The sequence below is a fragment of the Paracoccidioides lutzii genome, assembly GCF_000150705.2.
Source record: "Paracoccidioides lutzii Pb01 unplaced genomic scaffold supercont2.5, whole genome shotgun sequence".
Classification (NCBI taxonomy): domain Eukaryota; kingdom Fungi; phylum Ascomycota; class Eurotiomycetes; order Onygenales; family Ajellomycetaceae; genus Paracoccidioides; species Paracoccidioides lutzii.
The window spans coordinates 1173467-1200170 of NW_015440951.1; the positions used below are offsets into that span (position 1 = coordinate 1173467).

The 26704-nt window shown below is 45.6% G+C and overlaps 13 protein-coding genes across 13 annotated transcripts; 8 read left to right on the plus strand and 5 right to left on the minus strand.

The window, feature by feature from the left end:
• Positions 1 to 1155: 1155 nt before the first annotated feature.
• Positions 1156 to 2475, plus strand: PAAG_02546 (hypothetical protein; the record flags this gene model as incomplete). Its single annotated transcript, XM_002795794.2, has 1 exon — positions 1156 to 2475. One exon carries the CDS (start codon positions 1156 to 1158, stop codon positions 2473 to 2475), a length of 1320 nt encoding a protein of 439 aa, XP_002795840.2.
• Positions 2476 to 3235: 760 nt separating this feature from the next.
• Positions 3236 to 4770, plus strand: PAAG_02547 (hypothetical protein; the record flags this gene model as incomplete). The annotated part of the gene is made up of 4 exons (XM_002795795.2): positions 3236 to 3355; positions 3442 to 3581; positions 3718 to 4188; positions 4248 to 4770. The coding sequence occupies 4 exons, from the start codon at positions 3236 to 3238 to the stop codon at positions 4768 to 4770; spliced, it is 1254 nt and encodes a 417-aa protein (XP_002795841.2).
• A 531-nt stretch (positions 4771 to 5301) lies between these two features.
• Positions 5302 to 6787, plus strand: PAAG_02548 (hydroxyacylglutathione hydrolase; the record flags this gene model as incomplete). Its single annotated transcript, XM_002795796.2, has 9 exons — positions 5302 to 5326; positions 5388 to 5475; positions 5551 to 5622; positions 5684 to 5717; positions 5821 to 6031; positions 6152 to 6243; positions 6334 to 6468; positions 6577 to 6603; positions 6704 to 6787. The coding sequence occupies 9 exons, from the start codon at positions 5302 to 5304 to the stop codon at positions 6785 to 6787; spliced, it is 768 nt and encodes a 255-aa protein (XP_002795842.1).
• Positions 6788 to 7459: 672 nt separating this feature from the next.
• PAAG_02549 (hypothetical protein) lies at positions 7460 to 8160 on the plus strand (the record flags this gene model as incomplete). The annotated part of the gene is made up of 3 exons (XM_015844673.1): positions 7460 to 7594; positions 7786 to 8046; positions 8125 to 8160. 3 exons carry the CDS (start codon positions 7460 to 7462, stop codon positions 8158 to 8160), a joined length of 432 nt encoding a protein of 143 aa, XP_015701721.1.
• Positions 8161 to 9438: 1278 nt separating this feature from the next.
• On the plus strand, positions 9439 to 10073 carry PAAG_02551 (hypothetical protein; the record flags this gene model as incomplete). The annotated part of the gene is made up of 2 exons (XM_002795799.1): positions 9439 to 9798; positions 9894 to 10073. 2 exons carry the CDS (start codon positions 9439 to 9441, stop codon positions 10071 to 10073), a joined length of 540 nt encoding a protein of 179 aa, XP_002795845.1.
• A 169-nt stretch (positions 10074 to 10242) lies between these two features.
• PAAG_02552 (mitochondrial 54S ribosomal protein YmL35) lies at positions 10243 to 11566 on the minus strand (the record flags this gene model as incomplete). Its single annotated transcript, XM_002795800.1, has 2 exons — positions 10243 to 10964; positions 11026 to 11566. 2 exons carry the CDS (start codon positions 11564 to 11566, stop codon positions 10243 to 10245), a joined length of 1263 nt encoding a protein of 420 aa, XP_002795846.1.
• Positions 11567 to 11778: 212 nt separating this feature from the next.
• Positions 11779 to 12724, plus strand: PAAG_02553 (mitochondrial 54S ribosomal protein YmL6; the record flags this gene model as incomplete). The annotated part of the gene is made up of 2 exons (XM_002795801.2): positions 11779 to 11853; positions 11903 to 12724. The coding sequence occupies 2 exons, from the start codon at positions 11779 to 11781 to the stop codon at positions 12722 to 12724; spliced, it is 897 nt and encodes a 298-aa protein (XP_002795847.2).
• A 679-nt stretch (positions 12725 to 13403) lies between these two features.
• PAAG_02554 (3-hydroxyisobutyryl-CoA hydrolase) lies at positions 13404 to 14991 on the plus strand (the record flags this gene model as incomplete). Its single annotated transcript, XM_002795802.2, has 3 exons — positions 13404 to 13454; positions 13554 to 13721; positions 13798 to 14991. 3 exons carry the CDS (start codon positions 13404 to 13406, stop codon positions 14989 to 14991), a joined length of 1413 nt encoding a protein of 470 aa, XP_002795848.2.
• Positions 14992 to 15406: 415 nt separating this feature from the next.
• Positions 15407 to 17563, minus strand: PAAG_02555 (hypothetical protein; the record flags this gene model as incomplete). Its single annotated transcript, XM_015844674.1, has 3 exons — positions 15407 to 16113; positions 16175 to 16465; positions 16528 to 17563. 3 exons carry the CDS (start codon positions 17561 to 17563, stop codon positions 15407 to 15409), a joined length of 2034 nt encoding a protein of 677 aa, XP_015701722.1.
• A 906-nt stretch (positions 17564 to 18469) lies between these two features.
• On the minus strand, positions 18470 to 20179 carry PAAG_02556 (nuclear protein SNF4; the record flags this gene model as incomplete). The annotated part of the gene is made up of 6 exons (XM_002795804.1): positions 18470 to 18652; positions 18713 to 18822; positions 18883 to 19239; positions 19309 to 19458; positions 19546 to 19669; positions 19961 to 20179. The coding sequence occupies 6 exons, from the start codon at positions 20177 to 20179 to the stop codon at positions 18470 to 18472; spliced, it is 1143 nt and encodes a 380-aa protein (XP_002795850.1).
• A 1437-nt stretch (positions 20180 to 21616) lies between these two features.
• On the minus strand, positions 21617 to 22743 carry PAAG_02557 (CRAL/TRIO domain-containing protein; the record flags this gene model as incomplete). Its single annotated transcript, XM_002795805.1, has 2 exons — positions 21617 to 21939; positions 21993 to 22743. The coding sequence occupies 2 exons, from the start codon at positions 22741 to 22743 to the stop codon at positions 21617 to 21619; spliced, it is 1074 nt and encodes a 357-aa protein (XP_002795851.1).
• A 419-nt stretch (positions 22744 to 23162) lies between these two features.
• PAAG_02558 (DNA polymerase subunit alpha B) lies at positions 23163 to 25348 on the plus strand (the record flags this gene model as incomplete). Its single annotated transcript, XM_002795806.2, has 4 exons — positions 23163 to 23494; positions 23556 to 23744; positions 23805 to 25107; positions 25175 to 25348. The coding sequence occupies 4 exons, from the start codon at positions 23163 to 23165 to the stop codon at positions 25346 to 25348; spliced, it is 1998 nt and encodes a 665-aa protein (XP_002795852.2).
• A 396-nt stretch (positions 25349 to 25744) lies between these two features.
• On the minus strand, positions 25745 to 26341 carry PAAG_02559 (Apc13 domain-containing protein; the record flags this gene model as incomplete). The annotated part of the gene is made up of 1 exon (XM_015844675.1): positions 25745 to 26341. One exon carries the CDS (start codon positions 26339 to 26341, stop codon positions 25745 to 25747), a length of 597 nt encoding a protein of 198 aa, XP_015701723.1.
• Positions 26342 to 26704: the final 363 nt, after the last annotated feature.

Here is a 26704-nt window from a genome sequence, read left to right on the forward strand (position 1 = left end):
CGTCACAGGTCTGGTAAGACACCTTCTCAGCAGTAAAAGGTTGATGTGCAAGCGATAATAATAATAATAATAATAATAATCATAATAATCATAATCATAATAATACGAATAATAATAAATGTTATCGACTCCAGGTTTAGAGAAAGAAACAATAAAGAGAAAAAGGTTGAAATTCAGTGGCTCTTTGTCAAACTATTATTGGTAGTTAGTTATTTTTCATGGAGACATTACTCAACCATGCCCAGTGTGGAATGCCGATTACGTGTGGATAGTATGAAAACCCAGAACCCAGACAATTTTGTTCCTTTCCATGGCTCCCCCACCCTTGAATTCCGAGACCAGGACGAGATACGGCAAGCTGCTGGGGTTGTGGCTAATGAATTCTGCAAGCAACAATGCCATAATGCATGTATGATGTCTGCAAAACACAGAACATTTCTGGGAGCGTCACAGCCCCTGTTCTAGGACCAGGGCCCATCCCATCAGCTTGAGCAAGCCTTCGTGGCTCGGAACATGGCCATCCAAAGTTTGGCACTGACATGGAGGCTTGCCTGTTCCCAGACCACTTGAGCTAAAGTTCATTAACAAACTAGTTATTTATTGTTATTATTCTGATAACTAATCAAAGGTACTTTACGACATACATACTGACAATCGCAAACATGTGCTCCACCTGCTATTTTCTACGTCCTTCGCTATTTTATTCACCTCCTGAACCTTTTTTTGCGGGTTTGACTATCAAGAGACGGAGTAGCAGTGTTACCATTCATCAGCTCAGGTTTTTTTGGACCCATCCACTTTCCACAACACCTTCCACAGCTTCCAAGTTACTTGCCTGGCCAAACTACAAGGCGGGTTATGGCAATAATGCAACGATGTTCTCAAACCCACAGATCTCCTGTGCCAGAAATGATCTGTTCTACGCAGACTTTTTCCACCTTAAATCTTATCCGTAGCCTTGCACAACTAGTGGATTTTGACTTACCTAGGAGTCTAGGACACCCGTGCCATTGTATATATCTCTTGTATCTGCCGAACCCGAAAAGTGAATTACGTACTAGCAACCTTTTATATTTAAGCCGTTTGCCGCTGTTTTTTCGCCTATCTTCCTATTCAAGCTGCAACTTCATTTCTCATGAATCACACTCCTTCATCATGGCTAACAGTTGTTTGTTGTATCAACCTTCTTTTGCGAGTTCGCCGAGCGACATTCCATTTTTAACTAACGTCGATAGAGCCCAAATGGCGGATCGAAAACGTACCACCCATGGCATCTTAAAGACAGCAAGTGCTGACAACAGCCCTAATCGGATTGCAAAGCGAGATATGATGTTCAATCACTGCCGTGGAGGGCAGCGCCGCGCTGTTAAACATAATATGCGTGACGACCCTTTCCATTCTACTCTACTCAGACCTCTCCGAGGTGAAAGACTGATCAGCTCGCTATCCTCTTACCAGCTACTTCACATTGTTCACCGCAATCCTCGGCCATCACATACATGGCAGGATGGAGTGTATCAGACCAATGAGGTGCCTATATCTCCAACGTATCTCGACAACAACGGATTCTACCCTCAACAACATAACTTGAATCTCATTGACGATCAATCACTTTCTGACGTTGCATACCCACACTACACTCTGGATACCTCCAATCGCAACTCCATCACTGTAATGGAATCTCTCTCTTCAGACCCACCAACAACAAACTACTTGATATCGTCAGCAGGCTACGAAATGCCATTAGCAGATGGTACATATAGCAGCTCCACGTCTCAAACGGCATTGTTGACACCGAACGTTCTTCCTATTCAGCAATTTAAAAATGAACCAAATACTCCTCTTCTTATTCCTGATAGTGATGAACACGGCGAAGAACTTGTTGGTGTTGGACTGTACGACGAACCTGAAGGAGTTCCACCATGGGACAACTCTGACCCCAGTTGTTTGGGACTGGGGAGAGATGGGGATTCGCCCGTGTCTTTGCAACGCGCGGGGGGCAAGGGACTGAAGCTGGAAGAAACATTTGATCCTTCCACCATGAAAGATTCGCAAGACGATGATGATGACGATGACGGTGGCCACGACGACGACGAAAGCCAACAGGAAGGAGAAAAAGAAGACAACCAGGGAAGTGAACAATGCAACGGCTATCGAGAGATAAACCATGGGGAGAGTGAAATACAGACACCAGAGGATTTCAAAACCCGAGTCGTTTTCCCGATGCAAGGATCCCACAGCCCCTTCGCAATACCTTATCCCCAAGTTAACCTCAATGAGCCTTGGGTTCTATCATCTCAACCGTGTGATCCAGAGGCTAGCCCTGTCTATCAACTTGATATGGCTGGCAGGTCTTTTTTCTTTGAGCACGAGCAAGACCCGGATTTCAGCATGGTAAAAGTAACACAACCAATGAATTATCCGACCAATATGCTAAGGCGGCCCTATGGCGGCTCTGAGTACGGTTGGGTATGATGGGAGAAAACTTAGCATATCAGGCATAGCGTTGCAAATGAGACATGTTTTTCCTCGAAGGATCATGTACTGTACTGTTAACTTCTGAAGAGGTCATTAGACTTTGACTATAGTAGAGGAGCGGCAATTTTGATTGAACAATTTAAGCCTAGAAGTCAATTCTATATAAAACAACAAAAGAAATATCTCTGGCCAAATAAGCAAAGGTGTCAATAAGTCGATTTGCTTTGACGATGTCAAAGTCTGATGTCATTCTGAGGGCTCTGATTGGCTAAGCTGACAATTAAGCATTTGGGATCAGAACTAGCCCAAACTTTAATTTCGCCTCATCCACTGCAAAGGTTTTCATGACGACGACAAATATATCCCAAATATCAATACTTTGGTATTGACCCGCGCATAAAACGGGGCAGCCGACCTTGGTTCCAATTTATATACGGGAGTACTGAGATTCCACTGTACGTGGCTCGTCACTATTTGTTCGTTGGTGATTACTCCTCTGTCGTATCAGATAAGTTTGGACAACCCACAACAGAACCTTTTGTGAACGCTGTTATCGTTACAATCCAGCCTGAGGATATCCGCTCCTTTCTGGTTTTCTCAAACCACCACATCATACAAGCCAGTCCAGATCGAATGGCTGTTGCACATGACAACGCTTTTACAACACTTCATTATCCCTTCCAGCTGCCCGTGTATATCCTTGGTTTTATTTTTAACTTTTCCACATTATCGTCAGTCAAACGGTTCCAAGTCAAACATGCCACGGCTTCAATTTACTCCGTGGAAGGAGATGTCTGAGCTGCTGGCCGTTCGCAGCCAATTTTACCCCCCTGCTTCTGAGGAACCTGCAGACATGCGTGCCAAAGCATGCTCACTTGTAGGTTTTATATTTCTAAAGGCGGTTTTGTGTATGTGATTTTTATTTGTCAATGTTAACATACTGTCACCCTATTCTCTTTTCAGGTTTGGGTCTGGAAACTGCGCGGGAACCTGCCGCATTCCGTGGAGGCAACTGCACTATTAACAGATGCTATTCTACACGATGATGCGAAGAGAAATTCCATTTTCTCTATTCGGGCGACTTATTCGGCAGCGTTTTGCAGGTGGGTTACTTCTATTTTTCAATTTTTGGTTACAAATCATCTTATTTCCAACCCCAGTATCAGTGGTTCCCTTTCTGGGGTAACGTCCGTTTGTCCGCCCCGTAAGTTTGTAGATTACTTAATTGTTCCAACACAGATTTGTTACCGGACTAGTGGACTCGAAATTGTACGGAAGGAAGCAGACTATGTTCCAAAAGGCAATGGAATTCGGTTTACCAGCTTCATTTGTGGAATTACGCCACGAGGCGACGCATAGGGAGTTGCCATCGCTTTCTGTACTGCGAAATGCGGCTCATCGGTCCCTGCAATGGCTCTGGAAGTTTTACTGGGTTGGTTTGCCCGATATCGCAACGGCAGACCCCGGTATTGGTACTCCAGGGCTCAGTGACGGCTCTCGATCTGTGAAGGACGTAATACAGCAGTCGTTGAAAACCGTAGTATTTCGTGAGAATAGCCCGAGCGAGAACTCTGCGAAAAGGAAACGACCTCGAAAGTTAGAGTCGGCCCGGGTGCTAGAAAATCTCACATCGATTTGCAGCCAACAAGGAGAAGGGGCTGTTGTTGAAGTGCTTTTAGAGGAGGGTTTTCTTGTTCCAGCCAGCAGGACGTTAGTATTTCAGACACCATACAAAAACCGTGCCTTGTTTTGCTAATGCTATGGTTCAGCCTTGGAAATCCAATGGAGCCCGTGTTTTCAACATGGGATGGATATTTAAAAGAACTGTGTCAACAACATGCAACGTTTCTCACCGTTCTAAGCGGTGAGCTAGCCCGTGTCCTTATCGATTCGGATAGCACGGCCTCGGAGAGAGATCCGTATAAGGAGGCTGTATATCTATGGCTGCGTCACATTTTAAACTCAAACTCATGGGCTACAGTCAGAAAGCTGAACCTTTCGATGTGTTACGTCAACGCAGTCTGTAACGATGCTTCGGGTTATTGGGTTGACCATCTTCGATCACCAGTTGATCAATATTCACATAACTTGGATACAGACATACAGATGGAAGCCGGCGGGTACGTTACTTCAGAGATGGGGAAAGGTAATGATGCAGTTGTAAGTGGGACGGAGGATGGCTCCCTTCCCAGTGCTACGGACATGCAAGCAGACTCAGACTCGAATATACTGCGAAGCTGTGGATGGAATATAAACGGAAGCTGGAGGTTCAAATCCATAGGTGTTATCTAAAGAACACATGTATCCATTAATAATAGAGCGAGCTCTAATATAAATCTTAACTAAGACATGTAGCGTATTTTGTCGTTTGGTGGTCAAACATGGCAGTAGGATGTGTAAGATATCAAACATACAGGCCATATCAGCAGGTTTCAACTTTTGCGAATAAAAATTATCCATAGACCTATTCCTTCATAGAGATAATACGTTTTGGAGAAGAAAATAAACGGCCACCAATCAAGAACAATATTAACAGTTGCAGCAACATGTGTCTTGTCTATTTGCGATCCTCAATCTGCGGGGTGACTAGCAAGAATAGCCGGGGCGAATCGGAAAGACCTGCCTAGTGTTGAACACATTTCAACGTCATACCTCGCATCGAATCCAGACAACCCCCGCACCAGGTATATAATTACGAAGCAATCAACGAGGAGGCTACTGCATTAGATCACATCAGTAATAGATTAATCTCCAAAATCCATGATCGCAAGCAGGGCCTTCAATCGGTTGTTAACCCCCGGTATATCAATATTTAGGCGCAAAATGCATATCGAATCTATTCCGATGTGTAAGCTTTCCCCAATTATATGATAAATAGCAAGGAAGCTGAAATGAAACAACGACGATAGGGACCGGGTCGGGCAACAATTATGCCTACCTGATATCCGACGAGCCGTCAAAGGAAACAATGGTGGTGGACCCCGCAAATCCTCCGGAGTAGGTAACCATCGTAGTTGCAATGCATACTGAGATGCCGTTCCCATTTATTCTCACACTAACATTCTCTTATAGAGCCATCCCGGTTCTGAAATCCCATATCGATAGCGGTAAAATTAACCTCAAAGCGATCATAAACACTCATCAGTCAGTATCTGCACCTCCAGTTGTATTATCGTAAGCACTAAGGAACTAAATTTCTGTCCAGTCACTACGACCATGCCGGTGGAAATGATAGGATCGTAAGCTACCCAACTCCATTCCACTGCACGAAATATCATGGATATATAAAAAGAAAATAAGGAACCATCAGCCAACTTACTTGCCCACTCTGTGTTCATGCAGCTCAAAGAATTCGGAAAGTTACCTATCATAGGGGGAAAAGATTGTCAGTCCGTCACCAAAACTCCTAAACACGGAGAGACATTCAAAATCGGGGAGCGTATTAAGGTAACTGCTCTGCATACGCCATGCCATACCCAGGATAGCATCTGCTATTTCGCGGAGGATGGGGATCAGCGTGTCGTATTTACGGGGGATACGCTTTTCATTGGAGGTATGTCCATCATATTTGCTTCGTCTCCAAAGCAAACTATATATATATATTGTTTTTCTTACATCCTTACCTGATATGTGTTTATTACCTTCTGGAACTGATAAAATAATAATTTTGTAGGATGCGGCCGATTCTTCGAAGGAACTGCTCAACAGATGCATATCGCGCTCAATGAAACACTTGCTAATCTTCCAGATGATACTAAGATCTATGTAGGTTGCATCCTGTTTCAAACGAATAGAATAGGGGACTCATGTTTGAATACATACGCCTCTGCTAACTGGCCCAACCTGGTATCGCAGCCCGGCCACGAATATACAAAACAGAATGTGAAATTCTGCATTTCAGTATCTCGGACAGAGCCAATCAGACAGCTAGAAAAGTTTGCGGAGGAGAATAAGGAGACCCAGGGCAAATTTACTATGGGTGAGGAGAAGGTATGTCTGTATTAGCCTCTCCAATGCGCTATTTCAGTTGCTCTTATGCGGCCCTACCATTGAAGAACATCAATGGAAAGTCAATTTTCTGACACTGTTATCTTACAGCTACATAACGTGTTCATGAGGGTCAATGTAAGTCCTCCTTTTATTGTCTCGTTATTTCATCTTCCAACTTACGCAGACTAGCATTCAATCCAACTTGCCACATAATGTCTAACTCTACATCTCTCAGGACCCCGAAATCCAAAAGGCGACGCAGAAGACGGATCCTGTTGATGTGATGCATACCCTGCGGGAGATGAAAAACAATATGTAAAATGAATACTGGCTCGATTATCAAAAGGGGTGAAGACGGATTTATATTGTTTATTTAGGTCTATTTTTTGCTTTGGCTGTGCCTGCATGTATGTATGTTGTAAGAAGACATATAGGATTGGGTGTGCCAGAGGAATGTGTTTGAAATATGTAATGGCTGATGTTCTCAAATCGAATACCCAACGATTTGTTATGGCTGGTGTAGTCTATTTTCCTTGGTATTATATTCTGCATAGTGAAGTGAATGATGGGCAGTCCACCACATGTATCCTCATGGTGACCTGCAATGCTGAAAAATATCTGGACATACATATCCCAATCGGTTCCTGTGGAATGTATCTAAAGGCAGGGGTAATAAACCTTGAATATAAGTAGGAGCTACTCGCGACAATATTCCAACTGTCAACGAGAAAAAGTAACTACCGCTAAGGAGAGAAGGAGAAAAACTCACCCTTCATCCATTCATCATGTCTCAAACTCTGGGTCCGATCAACAAAGTGTGTGCACATCTTCTATGCCTCTGATGACACGCACTGTGTCGAAGCCGCTCACTACTGTACAAAGGCGAACGACGGCGCGCACAGGCATATGTGCAGATAACTCTGGCCTCTCACGAAATTCTCCTGCCGCTACTCCGATGGATGGATGGCTAACTGCGAGTTGAACCTCAGATATGCGTAAGTGTATCATTTGTGAATCTCCTGAACCTGGAGAGCAGCTCATTGACATCGAGTACATGATTTCTCAGAAACTAAATGAAAAGCTGCCAGAAAAGGAGCAATTGCTTTGGCATTCGCACGAATATGAGGTGAAGAGTGGGCTATTGCTAATACCCCCTTCACCAAATATCACAATATAGTGAACCGCTTTATTCATGGAATCTCATTCATCTATCCATTTTTTTCTAGGTGAGGTAATGAAAGGAGTGAGGAGTATGAAAGAGACCGGTGTAATATCAATCAGCTAACCATATTTCTTATCTATTACCCGATTGACCAGGCCTTGAGTGCGAAGTTCGAAAAAGTTAAAAAAATTGAGTTCTTGCAGCTTTCCACGTTTTACAGCAAGGTATATCATCTGTGGCAGATCAATAGGGCTGACCAATTACCCATGGGTGAGCCCCAATTGATGGCTAGTGTCACGTCCGATAAAGCATTGAACAAGGCGCTTCCCAGCGGCAAGGCGAAGTTGAAGGAATCTCACAAGTCGATATTTGGGGAGGATGTTGAGAGAGCGTTGAGAAGAAGGATTGGGCCCAAGGTTTCCAAATTCACTACAGGATGTTACTCCCAGGGTCCGATATATATACACCAATATATATTTCTCCTTCCCTTCCAGGTGTTTGAGTGTTATGCGTTGTTGGAAGGCTGGTGAAATTGATATTGACTAAAAGTTTACCGGCAGATGCCGATTCCATGTGGAAGAAATAGGTTCGCTGAGACTTGGGACAAGTAAGACCTCATAGAAGAGGAGTTCAGCCTTTGGAGATGGGCTTGAGGTGTTTTTGGCCCGGAGACGCTCAAAACGAAGCTTCAGAACCTGGAAGCCAACTGGTGTCCTGGCCAGAAGCTGTCATGACGTTAAAATGGCCTAATTTGTGGGCAATAATGCTTGGTCAAAATTTGAACGCTTGCGTCTTAATGACATGACAGCACTCAAAAGAAGAAAATGAATTAAATAAAAATAGTGAAATAATAATAATCAACATAGCAATCTGAATTGTAAAGGTAAAGAATAATATGATTGTCTATGTAGGAAAGAAATGTCTCCCAACCATGCCCATTCAGCTTTTCACCATCCATACTTAAATGGATCAGAAGTCAAATCTGGCGTTCGGGGATATCTCTGCCATTTTGGCGGCAAAAAGAGACACACAGTTGTAATATTGCTTCACTGTCCACACCTGTGCGTCCTGGAATGTATTATGAAGACGACGGGCTCTAGCATTATAGAAGCGTTTCATCCTTTGTCAATGATTTTTGTAGTCTCTCCGAGGCATTTGGAAAGAGTAAGTTCGGATGTTAGGCTTGTCGGTACTAAGAGTCCCAGAACGAGTGGGGAGGAGGGAATAATAAGGAACGTGGACGTCGACCCTTAATAGGTGAAGGTTATAGCTGTACCAAGTGGTAAAACTGCCAACGCTGTGTAGGGAGAAGTATTTCATCTAATGGCTGTGTTAAAGGGCCGAAGCGAAATGGGGGAAGAATTCACCAGAAGGGTCGCGTGGCCAATATTCAACGGAAGGCTCATTGGCTGGGGAAAGTAGAATAATTCGTGCCATTGAGTCCGGAAGTTAGCATATTAAGGTCGTTTAAATCAAACTTAGGGATTCCGGGTTATAAAACGACATAATGGGAAATCATTTCGATTCAACTTGGTGATGTCAAAAGAATTGACGGTGTGAAGAAGAAAAGAAAAGGGATTGGAAGTCAAAAAAAAAAACTTTGGAATTCATTGAAAGTGCGCAAACGGTAGAACGTTTGCCCGTTGCTCTCTCAGACGTAATATTATGTCAGCCAATCACCCAATCGCCATAATTAACTAGTTAATTTAGCCAATTGCACACTCTCTCGATGGAGCCACCAAAAATTGTTTCCATGATTCGATTCTACCTCACCAGAGGATGCGAGTAATCCGCCAAAAGACACCTCAATGAATGGCCGCATCCTGATCACCCTCATAATAAAACGGACGGTTCCCACCGTCCTGGGTGGATTAGCCGTTCTCGGGGGCGGGAAACTCTTCAATGAGCACTGCTACTCCTACCAAGCCTGCTCCGGCCCCTCTATGTACCCGAACATAAATTACCGGGGCCAATGGCTTCTTATTTCTAAATTCCACAAGCACGGAAAAGGGCTCAATGTGGGGGATCTGGTCGTATTCAAGAGTCCGCTTTTTCGAGGGCGGACGTCGACCAAGCGGGTGCTGGGCATGCCGGGGGACTTCGTGTTGAAGGATGCACCGTCGCCTGGGGATGACGGGAAGGGGTGCGAGGATGCAGAGATGATACGGGTTAGAAATTGCTTCTTTTTCTTATATTCTTCTGCTTTATTTTTCCAGGCAATGTTGCTGTTTTACTGTTTCTGACTGCTTTTGGTGAATGCTAGGTCCCCGAAGGCCATATCTGGGTTATTGGCGATAATTTGCCATGGTCGAGGGACTCGAGATTACACGGACCCATCCCGTTAGGATTAGTGGTTGGTAAAGTTATTGCACTAGGGAAAACTTATTCGTTTCCTAGATGGGCACGGAATACCTTAGAGCCTGCTAAGTTTTCCGACGATTGAGTGTTGCATTTGCTGGCTGGAGTTGGAAAGGGAGTTAGTTCATTTTTGCCATTCTTTCTTGGGATGTGTAAATTGTAAAATCAAGTGTACTATAAAGCTACTATACAATATATTGTAACAATTCCTTAAAAATCAATGGACATAGACACGCAAGTACAACAAAACAGTCTTATCTAAATGAGGATGGGTTCCTTCTCTTGTATGGCAGAGGTTCAATCCTCTTTCTCAGGAACTCAATATCTGCGCCTGGAATACCAAACTCGTTCATCACAGATTCGGTGTTCTCGTCCCATTTGCTTCTAAATAGATGAGCTCCAATGGGTTTTAGCTGGTGTCGCGTCAGTATGCTTCGAAGGCAGAAGTCTTCACGCTGCACCTTCTCTGCCACCTTCTTCAAATCCAAAGCTGCCTGATCCTTCTGCTCCAACACAACGACAGAGAGTCGGTGATACGGACTTCCTTTTTGAGCATAAGGAGGAAACCACGTAAAAATGACCTGATTGTCTGTTGAGAGCTTGTCCAAGGAAATCCGGGGCTCGTTAGGCGAGATCGGCACATTAATGGCAAGGAAGTGACATCGGAACCCAAATGTGTCGTGTTCGAGATCGGGGACATCCGAATCCACAACAGCAATTGTCAACAGTTTCTCGCCTCGCTCAAAGCTTTGGACGTTCAGCTTGGCTGGGATCGAGCTGACTCGAGAATCGACGAATTCTCCAGGAGGTATTACTCGTCTCCCAAATGCTAATTTCACATCGACTATAGGATCTAGATGTGGAAGCACATCGGGAACCACTTTCATTTGAGTTATACGCTGGACGATGATCTTGCGTCTATATTCTCTCCATTTTTTATCAGCGAGGAATCGATATATTGGCAGATTCATATCACCTAGTCGAACGACTCTTAGTTCCCATTCTAGTAGTACAGTTCAGGATCCTTGTAAACATACCAAGGCCGTCCTCAAATCGCTTCTTAATCACAGGATCGTTGATATCTGCCTGAATTTTCAAGTACTCCAAGTGCTTCTCCATGCTTCTGAGCCGGTTATTCTTTTGAAGTTCTCCTCCAACGGTTGCAGGGTCAGCCGCACGTAATCTCGCTATTCTACCACTCTCTGTCTCGATTTGTTTGATTTTCTCCTCTCTGTCCTCTAACAAGACTTTGCGAGCTTCCTGGAAGCATTGGTACGGCAGAAGTTCAAATGGGATATTGGGCGAGTCCTGGAGCGCTGCGCGACGTCGACGAGACCCAATTGGAGGATTACCTGCCCGTAGAAGTCTTCGCTCCAGTTGAGGACTAGTTACCAGTGCTGGATCAGGAGCTCTGTAGAAAGGCTGGCTCGGACCGGTTTCCGTTTGCGCCTCTTCTTTGTCCGCTGGGGTGGACGAGAAGGAGCGGCTAAACGGGAGCTGCACTGCGGGAAAGGTGTTTTTGTATGTGTGTCGTAGACATTGGAACAGCGGCCTCGAGGCCAGTTCGCAATGGGTCATGATGGATATTCGTTTGTGGTCCTGAGCGTGGTGGATGTTTGGTTTTGTGGCAGTCGGAGGGTTGGTGAGCAACCTTTTAATTTTTTGAGGCTAGCGCAAAATCGGACAAGATCCAAAATCCAAAATCTGCAGAAACCCTCCATCGGCCAATTCTCTACAGAATACGCCAACAGCGTCGAACTATTCGATTTGTGTGGGAAACTATCCTCGCAATGTCTGGGAGCAAGTCGCTGGGGCCACTGAGGTGGCTCCCGCGTGGACTTGCTAGCAACTTTGCTCCGGCAATTGTATGATAACTGACCCCTTCTCTCGCGACAAGGCTAATTGAATAAACAGCAGTGTGTACCTAAGCATATATCACGGTCAATGACTACGGAAACGGAGCTTGCGGTCGTTTCTCCTTTGACTGCGTTCGCAAGCGCGCATGTTGCCGGGCAAACCTTGAACTCCGATGACATACGGAAGCCAATGTGGAATCCCCCGCCAGTTATTGCGACACTCTACGACTTTCCGACTATGGAACCCCTCAGATTTCTCAAATACAGCTCTCAGCATCTTCTACTACCTTTACGTCGGGATATATTACACCGTGCGATTGTCTATGAGGGCGACAAGACCCGGCAAGGTACCGCTAGTACAAAGTGGAGAGACGATGTTCATGGCAGTCGTAGGAAGATTCGACCTCAGAAAGGGACTGGAAGAGCTCGACTAGGAGATAAAAAGTCGCCAATGCTGAGAGGTGGTGGTGTTGCCCATGGGCCCCATCCTCGAGACTTCTCTACGAAGCTACCAAAGAAAATTTACGATCTGGCATGGAGGACAGCTTTGAGCTACCGGTATCAACGGGGGCAGCTGATTATCGTGAACGATAACATTACCTTCCCGCGCGATGTTAGCCCATACTGGCTGGAGGACGTTTTCGAGAAAAACCAGTGGGGGAAGAATTTTGGACGTTCGTTGCTGATTACTGAGGTCAAGAAGGAACGGTTGTTCATGGGGGTGAAAGAAATTAGCCGACACGGGCGAGTACTGGATCGAGAGGATGTGGATGTGAAGGATCTTCTCGAAACGGCCCGGTTAATCGTGGAGAAGCAGGCCCTTGATCGGATGCTATTCTGGCATTCTAGTGACCTTAAGTCGAAGCCTGCACGGGCTTAATAATATATTGCGCATAAAAGATATCTGACTGTAACATGGTTTGGCGACTGGGGTGTCCTTTTATTGTTTCAATTTTGGCTTTTTTCACTTGATCTTGGGAAATGATCAAGGCATTAAGATATATATATATATATATGTTTGCTGCGAAAGCGTGTGGTCAACTACCTGGTAGATACTCAGGTCCACCACGAAACTGCCCGTCCATAATCTTCTTTAAAAAAAAAAAAAATTCACAATTTTATCACCATTGCTGCTCACTTATCTACAACTATTTGGACTTCGTATAGTATAGGAAGTAAATATACATAATTGCTGCCGTAAATGCCGGCCAAATCGCTGTGCTTTACTCCTACCCTGAAGCCTACCGAAGCGCAGGAGGACATGAAGCGAAGCCGAGTCGGGAGTAAAATAACTAACCAGTGATTTAAGTAACTTTTTTTTTTCCGGCGTCATCAACAACGAGAGATCAATCTCCACTTCTCTGGACATACGTACAATTTACCGTAATATAACTAACTCCACTCGACATCCTACCAGCAATCCGCTGTGCATTTGTATGTCTATAGGAACTTTGTTCAATTGCCTTTGTGATAAGCATCCGCCATTGATGTTCCTTCGACTTTGCCGCCCCCAGTCCTCCACACCGTTGAGTTGGTTCTCACGGCCTTCCAGAACTGCCATGCCATTGAGAGCCAAAGTGACGTCTCCGGCATGGTCTGGGTTATCGAAGGTAAGGGATTGATAATATAGGCGTACTTATTGCTGTGTGGCTAGTTATTAATATTTTTATTTTTTTGTTTTTTTTTCTAAAATTTCGTTTGCCATACAGATGTCTACAGCGGCGACAGCGGCCATACCAAAAGAGCTTCCTGAAGATGAACCCGACGATGTCCTATTCAACAGCCTTTTTGGTGTGCGCACTATTGAGCTCAATCGACCCAAGAAACTGAACGCTCTAAATGGATCGATGGCAAGGAAGATTGTGCCTAGGTTGAAGGTACGCAATGCTCCATGTCTTGCAAGATTCCTGCAGTGTTCTGGGACAAGTTGGATAATGGAGGAAATGGATACAGGAATGGGAAAAATCACAGCTTGCCAACATTATCATCATCAGCGGAGCTGGATTGAAGGCTTTCTGTGCTGGTGGCGACGTTGCGGCTCTTGCTCAACAAGCTTCTGAAGGGCCGGAAGGCCAGAAGAAGTCTTCCGATTACTTTGCTCTGGAATACAGGCTCGATCACCTCATTGCTACGTACAGCAAGCCTTACATTTCCATCATGGACGGCTTCACCATGGGCGGTGGGGTGGGGCTCAGTGTACATGCCCCCTTCCGGATCGCGACTGAACGAACCGTCTTTGCCATGCCCGAAACGACCATTGGTTTCTTCCCAGATGTTGGGGGATCTTTCTTCTTGCCACGTCTTGATGGCGAACTGGGAACCTACTTGGCATTGACATCCGAACGGCTGTCTGGAGTGCAAACTCTTTACGCCGGCATCGCTACGCACTATTTCCATTCTAGTGTTCTCGCCAACCTAACCGGACGACTTTCTGAGCTTGTTTTCAAGGACACCGCTAGCCTAGGCGAGCGCCTCGACTTGGTCAACAGCACCATTTCCGAATTCTCCACCGGTCTTCCTTCACTAGAAGAGGAGCCAATTTCCCCTTCAGGTAGCCTCCGCGAATCCATTGACCGTTGCTTCTCCGCAAATACCGTGGAAGAGATTATAAGCAGACTCCAAGAGGAGATAATAAACAAGGAATGGGCCCAAAAAACACTGAAAACACTTGCTTCCCGCTCCCCAACCTCTCTAAAAGTGACACTTCGCCAGCTTCGCATTGGCCGTACATGGTCTATCGCTGAAACCTTCCAACGTGAACAGAAGATCGCAGCCAAATTCATGGCTCATCCCGACTTCGTTGAGGGTGTCACTGCTCGTTTGGTCAATAAACCACCCACGGAGCCGGTCTGGAAGCCTTCTGAGTTGCATGAGGTCACTGATGAGGATGTTGATGAATTTTTCCGCATTGATCCCGGCGAATCGAGAATGACACTCCTGAACCCCGATACGGACTACAAGGTGTATCCGCATAAGCGGTTCGCCCTCCCCAGCGAGAAGGAGATCATCGAATATGCGCGCAGCAACTGGAGGTCACCCAAGGCTGTCGACGAGTTTGTTCGTCAGTGTGGGTATAAGGATGGTGTACGGGCTAAGTATCTGGAGGTGGTGGAGAGAAAGAAGGAAGAGGTGTGCAATTCAAAATGAAGACTGATCATGTGCACCTGTGTTAAGAGAAAGATGTGGTAACTCCTGATTTTCTCCAACGCCATTTAATCGGCCCGCATTTGTTTCACTGAAACCACGGAGGTATAATCTTTTATAGATATTAGAGGAGTGTCTTAATGAACAAACTACCAAGCCCATTTCCAAGTTACGCAATTTGAAATCGAAATTAAAAGGTGCAGAATCCGTCATCAACCCAAGTGTATAATTCCAGCACAAAAGCCTGATCTGTTGACTAGAGATACACGTAATTCTATAATGCAGTGGAATGTAAGAAAGCACATTTGCGTGCATAGAAGAAAAAGTGTAAGAATAATACAAGCAGAAAAGCAACTTCCCCAAAAGAAATCAAACAGAGAATTCAAAAATCAGACACCAAACCAATCGGTCAGCCAACTTAAAAGATCCCCATCCTTCTAAACTGCAAACAAATATCCTTCCAGTAGTCAATAACCATTTCCATCGTAGTATTCATTTCTGGATCTCCCACAACGGAATCTTTGTCAACTGTTAATCTAATCGATTTTGGTTCCGCAAGAACAAAGCTAAACCGTTTAGCCATCAAGCTAGAGTCCGGGAGTTTAAGCCAGGTGGTAAAATTTCTCAGACTGGATATTTTGGCATTCACGTCAGCTGTGAAGGATAGAAGGCCGAAGACCGAACAGATAAGGTCAAACTGCAGGTCATTTGTCATGGCCACCAGGGCATGCGCAATAAGTCGGATTTTGGCTGCCATAGGAAATGGGCGATCGGGAAGATATTCACCTCGTCCGGTATCTCTAGCTACCTGAGGGTTTTCAAAATCATATTCCTGAATTTTTTGCAATACTTCACACAAGTTCTTAGATCCCAGAATACCTCCAGGCAAACCACATAAGAGATGACAAAACACAGTGGAAACATCATGTACAAAACCAGGTCCCTGTGCAGAAGTTGGTCCAGGGGGTGGCATCAACTCAGTTGGTTGTTCGACCACTCTCGTAGTTTTGTCAATCGTATCCTTTGACGTCTCTGCAGACAGCACCTGGTCGGCATACTGACTATACAGCTTACATACAACCTCATTGTCGCCATGATCTTCATAGAGGTAGTCGATGCCAGGCCCTATTATTGAAAGATATTTTTAGTTTTATGTTGTTGGTTTCAGGAAACTGAACAAACATACCATATTTCAAAAGATAATTCATTGTTGAAGAGAAGCATGTTGGTAATATCAGGGCGTGAGGGCCGTATCTCTCAGGTAAGTCGAAATAACTCTTTCCCCCAAGGCGGGTCAATTCCTCCAAGCTTTTGCCTTTCAATTGGTCGATAGGGTACCGTAATGAAAGGTTGGCCATTGTTTTGATACGTCGCAGTGTCCTCTTAGCACTGTTTCTGTGCCTCAAGCCTATATTTGATCTGACGCTCCGAATACGACCGAGAATTGAATTTGAGCGTTCAGGTATACAATCTCCTTCTAGATATAACAAATATGGTCAGAGTGATTTGTAGCCCTGTAATCTTATCTTTCTCGCTCACCTGAATTTATTATTTCCCTTCCGCTTTTTGTGGGAAATACAATTCCCAAGGCTTCAACAGAGGTATTGAAGCGAATTATGGCCCGGGATCGAATTCTTTCTCTCCGTGGAGCACCAGGGCCACAAAAAAATCTGCTGGAGATTTCGTCTAATGAGCGGCTCGAGGCTCTAGGAGGAACATGTCCCAGGGATGACTGCCCAAATACCGAAAGACTTCGTCTGTTGTTGCAGCAAGAATTTTGCTCACGGTTTCCATAACTAAGTTGCCTCTGAGGCTGTGGAATTTCCTCCGAACTAGTCACATTAAAACTGTACCGTAGAGCATGCCTATCTGCGAATGGATTCTTGTTTTCGGATGGAATCCTGGAGTCAATGGTTGCAATTGGGCTTTTGCAGCGTTTCGATGGGTCACGCTGGACAGTGGCCCAAGAGCCGTCGGACTGCATAGTCTGGTTGCTAGATTGCCTCGTTGACTGGTCAGGGTTCGTTTCCAGGTTGGATTCACTGCAAGGACTGTTGCCGTGAGCTGGGCTAGGAGGCTTTCCAAGATTTTGGTCCCGGTCCCAAATCTTGCTCGTAAGATGGCTTGCCGGTGAGATCTGTTTGCTAGAATCACCCGACACTTGGGATACACGTAGTGGTGAGCCTCGGCTGTGTTTATCCGATTTTTCGATGCGGAGGGGCTCAAAATGTGATTTAGAAGGAGTTCTGGCTTTTTTAGCTGGCTCTGGTTCGATGGGGCTTTCCCTCTCCTGAACGGTTTCGCTCTCGTGTGGTTGGGGCGAGTCCTCACTCGGACGCCTTTCACTTATTTGACGGTCTGAAATCCTCCTAATTAGGAGATCCGCTACCTCCAAATCTTCCTGTCTCACGTGGATCACCGTCATGTAAGGACTTGTTCGTACATGTGTTGCATCGTTGGCGGTAGATTCCGTCCGCATTGGGGAAGCAGTTGAATTCGTATGGCGACGTCTAGCACCCCGTCTATCCTTGTGATAATATCGGGATAGGTATCGTAGCGCTTCTGAGAACCCCATTTTTCTTGCTGGCGCCGCTTCCTTCCGCCGAGGGCTGGGTGTAAATTACCGCGGATGAAACTTGGAAAACTTGAAATCAGTGAGAAATATGGCAGAAGTAGTTGGGCGTTTGAAATGTTTGGAGTTTGAAGGAAGAGACGGACAAAACACATCAACAATACATCTCCTTTCTTGGGGGCCAGGGCAGGGACAACCCCATGCCCATGGAAGGCCCAGCCCGCCATGCCTGCCGCAACACCGACAGGGTCATCGACTTGTCAAAGATAGTTGAATGCAGGATTTGCACCAGAAAGATATCCAAGTAGTCCGGTCATTTCGCGGTGCGTAAAAGGAGAAGGAGAACCGCAGGGGTGATTCAAAAGGAAATATTGAAATAAAGTGGACTGGTCCTATGTTTCCTCAAACCATTAGCCATTAGCAAAGTGTTAAAACGTAAAACGGGCAAAATGAAAGTGAAGGAAAATAGGAAATGATTGCGGGCAGTGTTAGACGAAGATGGCTCAACGTGCTTAATCTATTGTACGGGGAGTCAAGGTAAGGTAGGAAAGACAGACACACAAACCGTTCTATTCCAGCATCGAACACCAAATTTCCGAATGGAAACAACAGGAAAAAAGAAAAAGAAAAGAAAAGAAAAAAGAAATCCCAATAACCAGAGTCCGTAGACAGGATATAAAAGATCCCAATATCCTATCTCAGTCCTTACGTTTTACATTCGTGAGGAATGTAAAACAGGGGGATTGAGAGGAATATGCAAAATCAGCCAATATGACCGTATCCTGAACCATACTTGAGTTTCTTTTGTCCTCTCCCTAACTCCATGCCATCTTAAAATTAAACTCCAGTGTCCCATACATATCTTAAAAGGTTACGTTTCTTCATTCTCATTTCGTTTACGTTTCTAAATCATGACTCATCCGGTTCTCCCTCAAGAAGGAGGTAGCGAAGGATGTCGCTTAATGTAAGGACGCCCTTGAGGCGGAAATGTTCATCTACGACGATCAAGCGATGCACTCGCGACCGACGAATTGTATCTAGGATTGTGTCAAGCCCGTCATCGGTAGAACAGGTGTAGATACCGGGAAATGCCTAGAATATGTAATAAGCTGACTGCCAACGCGAAATTCACCAGAAAAGGCCATCACTTACAGGTGACCGCTTTTTCAAAGCTTCCCCAACTTCGAGGTTCAGATCATCGTATACTCCTCCTTTAATCAGCGTTATGACATCAACGGCTTCGAAAACATTATATACAACACCTATCAACCAAGTAAGCGAAGTCGTTCCCGGACATACAAATATAAGAACGGGGAACTCACCTTCAGAGTTGATGATAGGAACGCTGGAAATACTGCGCTCTACCAACTTGTGTATGACATCAATGACAGGGGTGTCCATGGTGGCAGTTACAATGTCATCATACGTCCCGAGGTTTATCTCCTGTAATGGTTTTCGTAATTTTTGTGTTTCACTGACATTCACGGCTACAAATTTTAGAATGCGATACTGCGTAATTACACTAACTACCATCGGTCTCTCAGTTTGCGAGTCATATGACACGAGAGGTATTCTGCGCGCTCTAGAAGAAAGCATTCGCCGGCATGCTTCGTAGAGCGGCCGTTCAGGGTCAATAGAGATTGTCTCTGGTGGTGCAACATTAAGAGCTCTTTCAACTTCTAATTCAATAAGTTAGAAAAAGTGCTTGGGATAATATAGAGGAGTAAAAGCAAGGATGGGAGACATACCACGTAGACTGTTCAGGCGAAATTGGTCTATTTTTGCCAATGCTGCTGGATGCTGAAAGTAATACTGGATGACATTGATATAGTCTGACGTGGTGAGTAGTCCGGCAAACGTCGAAGTGGTGGAGTCCCATAGCGGAGCAGAAACAATTCCTGTGGAGTTCCCCGATTATCATTAGCCGACAGATTCCATGCAGTCCCTTGATCGGCGGTACGACCCTGGACGGTGATGCAGCTTACCATTCTGTGCCAAAATGTTGAGACTCTCTTTGACGGAGAGAGAGGTGTCGAATACGATCAGACGAAAGCTGAGAGGAAGGACGTCATAGCTGGTGCGCACTTTAAGGAAGTTTCGAATTTCACGCTGTAGGATAACGACAGAGCCATGTTAACACAAGGGCTCAACGAAACAAGAAATTTATTTCTTTTTTCTCCGCAATATTTTTTTTTTATAAAAATGTTTATATACTATATGTTCCAATGCCTGTCCGTGTTTTTATATCTGGGTGTTCTGATTCCATCATGCCAACGTATAACTTGTATAGGTGCGTCCCGATTCGATTCAGATATAAAGGGAATACAGGCATGGGCCAAAGCCGGGGGGATAAAATCAAAGATAAAACCAATTAAAGGAAGATGATCATGATGGACCTACCAACGCTAATCGTTCATCGCGGTCAACTGCTCGTTCTGGCTGAGCTGGGGTCATTGGACGAGACAGACCGCGTGGTCGAAGGTAAGAAGATGGCTGCACAAAGCCCGGCTCGTGACTGATTCTCAACCCCGTTCCTGCCGATGAACTAACAGAGGGATCAACAATGGCAGGTCTCGGGGAGGAGGTTGGATGTGGCCGGTCCTGGGCATCATCGGTCATCTTGTTGGTGCGAGGATGAGACGGGACTCGGTGGATGAGAGCTGCATATAGAAAGCGTGGTCAATCGGGAACCACCTGGCTGACTTGGCTCACCCCAGGATAACTGCTGCAATCGCCTGCTGGCAGAGTCCGACAAGGCGATACAAGGAGAGGATGAAGCTTGGCCAATACAGGAATGGACGGAGGTTGCGGGCTCATGTAGCTGCGAATACACATTCAGAGGAGAGCTGGAGTGCTGGAGAGCGGAAGAATCTATACCCCAGAGCTACGAGGACCGCATAAACCCGCACGACTGAGATATATAATGTTTGTCTCGGGAATGACTGGGGGCAAGTTTATAGCATAGGACATTAAGCTGGGCGCACAAGGGAGAGCGGAGAAGTGTGGTTGGATATACGCAAAAGGTGGGGGATAAGAAGCTGGAACACGGAACCATTGATATTCCGACCCCCGCACAAAAGTCGGGTAAACTACGAAACGTGAAAAAGCGTTTGAATCCTATTTAGTGAATAATCGTTCTATCGAACTCCCTCCTCCATCCTAATCTCTTACGAATTTCACCCAGCTTTTATAGCTGCGGATCGTTTGCTTCACCCCATATTCAAATCTATGGCTTATCGCCCGCTAAATCACGGCCAAAGATCGATGAGCATGCGTTGGGACAGAGATATCCGAATTCGGAAGAATTGAAAGCAAAATAAATGAAAGCTAGTTTTGTGGCGTTTTTAGAGGAAAATTTTGGGCGGTGGTGATCGCTTGGGCAGCGAGTTCGCCCCGGTGGGCGCCGTTTGACATGAACTATGTATAACCTGAGAGACAGCAACAACATTAGGAAAGGATGAGAAGAAGACTTTCGATTTTTGCTGAAGATATAATGACAATGAATGATTAAAGATATCTAATACTGCACAAAACTGAACTTACTCTACATATCTGAGCTCTAGTAAGAGCTTTGACTGGTACTACTTTTCATATTTATTTCTTGCTGATAGCTGGAGAACCCCTGTTTGTAAAGTGATCAACACAAAAGTGCACTGCCTACACTGTTGAAAATGAACTAATGGATTTACATTTCAAAGGTGGCAAATAGACATGTATTCAAAAAAAAAAAAAAAAGCTAGCATTAACATATACCCTGTGTGTATCTAACAAACCTGACGATCCTTCGAATTGCTCTATCTATTCTACAGGCTCCGAAGAAAACAACGACCGGAGCTCAGAAACAATCGATCTATGTACGCATAATCCGACGGATATAGATCGGGTTAAAAAGAGCAGCAATATTGAAAAACTAGAACCCTTTAAATCTGACCCTATAGTGCTGTTGACTGGCAATGAAGAATAAAAGACACAACCTACTCCTGCGGGGGCAGCAGCGCTGGCTGATGCCTCGTCGGTGGATTGCGGGAGCCCAACCTGCAAACTCTCCAGCTTCTCCTAAATCGCTGCAGCTGGTGGTTGGCTCTCACTGAGACATTTGCCCGGTCCACCTTTCAGGTAGTTTTCGTGCTCTCCGATCTGTTTACCGCCTTTCACCCATCTCTCATGATATTCGTTTCGTCGTTGTTCGCACAGCTTGTTCAGCGCTGGCCAATAGACAGAATGGTCATATTCGAATTCCACTTCTCCACCTACGTTTTTGAGCAGCTGCGCTTGTGGAACATGCTCACAGAGGTTTTCGTTAAATTTGAGTTTTGCCCTGGACGTAGGATCGATGAACGGGGAAATCAGCTTGAAAAAGCCAAGAATCAAGAATGGCACTGGCAAAGAGTTAGTTTAAGGGATATTTCCGGATTGGATTTGATAATCTTACTATTGACGACGAGAGCTCTTCCAAGGCGTTCCGGGTAGTGATTTTGAAGAATGCTCATTGTTTTTCTCCCCTGACCAATTGTTGCATTTTGTCCTGATTTGGTTTCATTGAAATTTACCACCAATGCCAAAGATTCCTGGTCTGGTCCCATTAGATCAATAACACGCTCGAGCATGAAGACTAAATGTTGAATTTGTCGTTCGCTAAGCTCCGTGTTTTGTTTGGATGGGTCAAGATACAAGCATGGTCGAGCATTCAAATCATATCCAAGAATGAGTTGCTTGCCCGTTTCGTTCTCAATCGAGATATAGTCGGGCGTAAGCTTGTCAAGACCATATTCCCGGCGCCAGGTCAGAGTTCCCTGGAGACGAATGACGGCAGCGGTAACGTCCCACTTGGTAGCTCGAAGGTACCGAAGAAGACATTCTCGTGTGAGAAACATGCGATCGTCATCCGTAATAGGCTCCGTAGGAGCATTTTTCGCTGACGTAGTGGGGACCGTTGTCCATTCGGATACGGTCTTCAGAACTGAATCGTATTTCAATTGTTGTTCAGGAGTCAGTTCAAGGGGAGGCACTGGTTTGCAGTTCTCCAGGGGTCTTGAAAACAATGTCTTGATGACCCCATCTGCAGCTGATGATGGGAGGAAGTCAATTTGTCGGATGGTCTCAGGGGTCTGCGGCATGATGTTGCTAGGAGATTCCTGCTGAGGCTGGTTATGCTGTATTTCGTCCTCAGCTTCCGCTGCCATTTCTGCGGTAGTTATCTGAGGAGAAGTTGAACCGACGAGCAAGACGAAAAAAAATCTTATCAAAATCAAGCAATCCCTGCTCACAGAGTGTCGGTAGAGCAAAAATAATGCTCTGCCAGGTCTTCTTTATATCCTCCGCCAGAAAACAACGCGTAATTCTCCGCCTTGGCACACATAACACATCTCCGCACAAACTATGTAGGCGGTAAAGGAAATCAGCCAATCAACAGCTTCCTTTGCCAATTATCGGACCAGAATAACGCCAAGCCCTAAAAACGCGTGACAAAACGCGTCTTCCCATTAAAGGAATTCTCACCGTCCAAACTGTGTCGTCAACTTAATGGGGCTCTGGTCGCCATTGGGAACGACAAAAGACTCAACGGCAACTTGGATCCTGGAGTGGAACGGCGATATCAACCATGAAGGATACAGCAGCTGAACTCAATGACGCTTTTTCGGGATCCTGCCCGAACGGGGTTCCTCAGGATGTTTTGACGGAGCTACAATCGATAATGCGGCTTCACTCAATGTCTGCTCAAGACCTATCCTACAAATGGGATGCATACTGTTTGAAGATGGGTGCGGATGAGACAACATTGAATTTGGATACTGCTCGAGGGCTTAAGAGAGATGTGCAAGATGCATTGGAACGCGAAAGCCGGGTGAAGTCCCATTTGCGCAATACCGATAAACGAAGCGCGGTTTCAGTAACTCCCCGAGCAGCTGCTAATAGCAGAGCCGTATTTGGAATGTGGGTTGCAGCAGATATTTTACCTACTATCTTAACTGGTCTGGGTACTAATGCTGTGAAGGCTCGATGATTTCGTCCCGTCACCACAAGATCGAGACACGAAAGGGGGGAATGGCACTGCTACCAAACGAAAGGCTGCCTTTGGAAACCCTTCATCATCCAAGATTGGCAGAGCAGAAATGGGAATGGGGTCTCCTGCTGATTCCAAGACCCCACAACGGCTGTTGAATGGTGATCTTGCCGGAATACAGTAATGATCCCATCTCTCGTAATGCATATCATGCAATGAAATATCTGATGAATTGGACAGACAAACCCCTTTCTCCGAACGGCAAAATAGTGGCCAAGTCTTGGAGACGCTAAACAGTCATCTTTCAATGGCACAGGTCCCAATAGCCCCATACCAGGAGGCTCGTATTAAACCGACGGCAAATACAGAGCTAAAGAAGTTCGGGTATAAGCCAATGGCAATGCACCTCAATGAGGCGTCCGAAGTGCTGGATGACCGGATTGATGAATTTATGGCTATCGTCCAAAAGCATCATGGATTAGACGATACTGCCTTTGGCAGCGCAGCCAACCAAAGCACCAAGGAGATTATCGCAGTGGGAAGGATTGCTTCGGACAGCATGGAGGGAAAACTAAACACAGCGTCATTGGTCCTCGAAACTTCAAGACGAATGGGTGCTGGTTTACGAGTTCCCTTGAAAGTTGACTCACTGCCTTCAGTTCAGTTTTACCCCGGCCAGATCGTTGCCCTTCGAGGAATAAATGCATCTCGGGAGTATTTCACAGTCTTTGAAGTGCTTTCCGTTCCCTTGCTTCCACCTGCTGCCACTGTGCCGGAGATAATACAGAAAATAAATGGCCGACTTGGGGGAGGTGACACAGAACAAGTACTAAATATACTCATAGCTTCAGGACCTTTCACGGCGGATGATAATCTTGACTTTGAACCACTTAGAACGTTATGCATCAAGGCAGCCAACGAATATGCTGATGCTTTAATTCTTACTGGACCATTCTTGGATCTTGAACATCCGCTTCTCGCATCTGGAGACTTTGACTTGCCCGAGATAAAAGGACTTGATCCTGACACAGCAAGTCTCTCAGCCTTATTTCGACACTGCATATCTGCACCGTTACATCAACTTGTCTCTGCAGTTCCAAGCATTTCAATTTTCCTAATACCTTCAGTTCGTGATGCAGTCAGCAAACACGTCTCGTGGCCCCAGGAAATGTTACCAAAGAAGGAACTCGGATTACCCAGACAAGCTCGAACGGTCACCAATCCAGTAACTCTCTCCCTTAACGAAAACGTATTTGGCATGTGCTCTCACGATGTCTTGTACGAATTGAGGCAAGAAGAGGTGTTGGCAGGCAAGCCGTCGGAAGGCGGCTTGCTAACAAGATTATCACGATATCTGATTGAACAGCGACACTTCTTTCCTGTTTTCCCGCCTACTTCTAGAGAAAACCTCCCCAAGTCTGGACTCGAAGGCAGTATTGCTACCGGCGCAATGCTTGATACCAGTTATTTGAAGTTGGGAGAGTGGTGGAACGTGCGACCAGATGTATTAATTACGCCCAGCGTGTTGCCTCCTTTCGTTAAGGTTAGTTTATTGAAATTGCTTATGTGTTGCTCTGTAGGAACTTGAGTTAACTTGTTCCAATTCCCAGGTGGTCGAAGGTGTTCTGGTGATCAATCCTGGGACGCTGTCGAAGAGGAAAGCCCCAGGGTCGTATGCGCAGATGGGATTGCATCCGAGGACTCTTACAGAAGAGGAGATGAATGAGAAGCAAGTGGGACATAAAGTTTTCAATCGAGCTAGGGTCGACGTGATCAGGATCTGAAAAGAAATGGTTCGTGAATTACGTGCAGCGAATGTTGTTCTTGGGAGCAAAGCTGGTAGGTCTGGCGTTTGGGATTAAAGGGCTTCTTAGATCAAACTGGTTAATTTATACCATTCTATGTATTATGAACCGAGTATTCTGCATAGGATTGGGTATCTTATGGAATGAAATCTCCCAAAGAGATCTAGACAACGACAGGAGTAAAACATAACGGGGCAACCATATCATTTCCCGATCCTACGCCCCATCCTAAACTCCTCGAGTACAATAGAACCAAACGCGATGCTTATTGGGAAAAGCCAGATCCATCCCAATCTAAGAAGAACACAGTCAATAGCCCACTTTGTTCCCTTCGTATCGCTAATCCCATCACGCTTTCCAACCACAACCATGCCATCATCTCAAACATAAAATTCTCCTCACCCCTCCACCAACACCACCACCACCAGGGACCCCTCCACCTCTCCTAATCCCTCCAGAACCAGCACCACCACCAGCAGCGCCCACAAAAACACCAACCCCGCCACTCCGCTCTGCCAACCTCGCTCCACGCATGAGCTCCCCAAGCCCTAGATCTCTCCACACAACCTCCCGCCTCGCATCCATCACGCACGTAATACCGAACACGGCGTGTTGGTCTGGAACTACGTCGTCTTCATCTTCTGGATTTACGGGTTGATGTTGCGGGGAGACGTAGATGTCTTCGACAGGAAGGAAGGAGTTTATGGTGGCTGGGATGGATGAGGAGGGGTTGTTGGTGGTTGTAGCAGCTGTGACGGTGGTGGGATTATTGGCGTTGGTGGTAGAGGAAGTAGTGGTGGTTGTACTGGTGAAGATGGACGTGTGTGGGCGGTTAAAGTCTTCGAAGAGGTCGGCAAGGCGGGGATGGTGAAAGTGAATGTGGTTTGGAGAGGAGTCTTTGGACTGTTTGCAGTTGTTAGGAATGGATAAGTTAGGTTGTATTTCTTCGCCAGAGGAGTGATGACATACCATATTTGCTTGATTCTATATCCCTTTCCAAGCTTCAAGAGGTCAAAGGCGAAAAAGTCTTTTAACTACTGCCATCTTCAACATGCAGTTGTTGCAAGCAACGACTAACAGCCCGCAGCCGTCGGTCAAGATTTAGTCATGTGATATCACGCATCGCCTGCTGCACGTGATCTAGATAGCCTCACAAATAGTTATTAGCATAATTAACCTCCTGGAGGGAAGGATCACCGAACGAAGATACGCACGTATCAGTTAGTTACAGTAATTCTAAAGTTCCATCATGTGGGCTCCAAGGCTTCATATTATGGACTAGCGCCCGGCACACAGAATGGAGCCCGTAGGAGACAGCTGCCAATACAATCACTC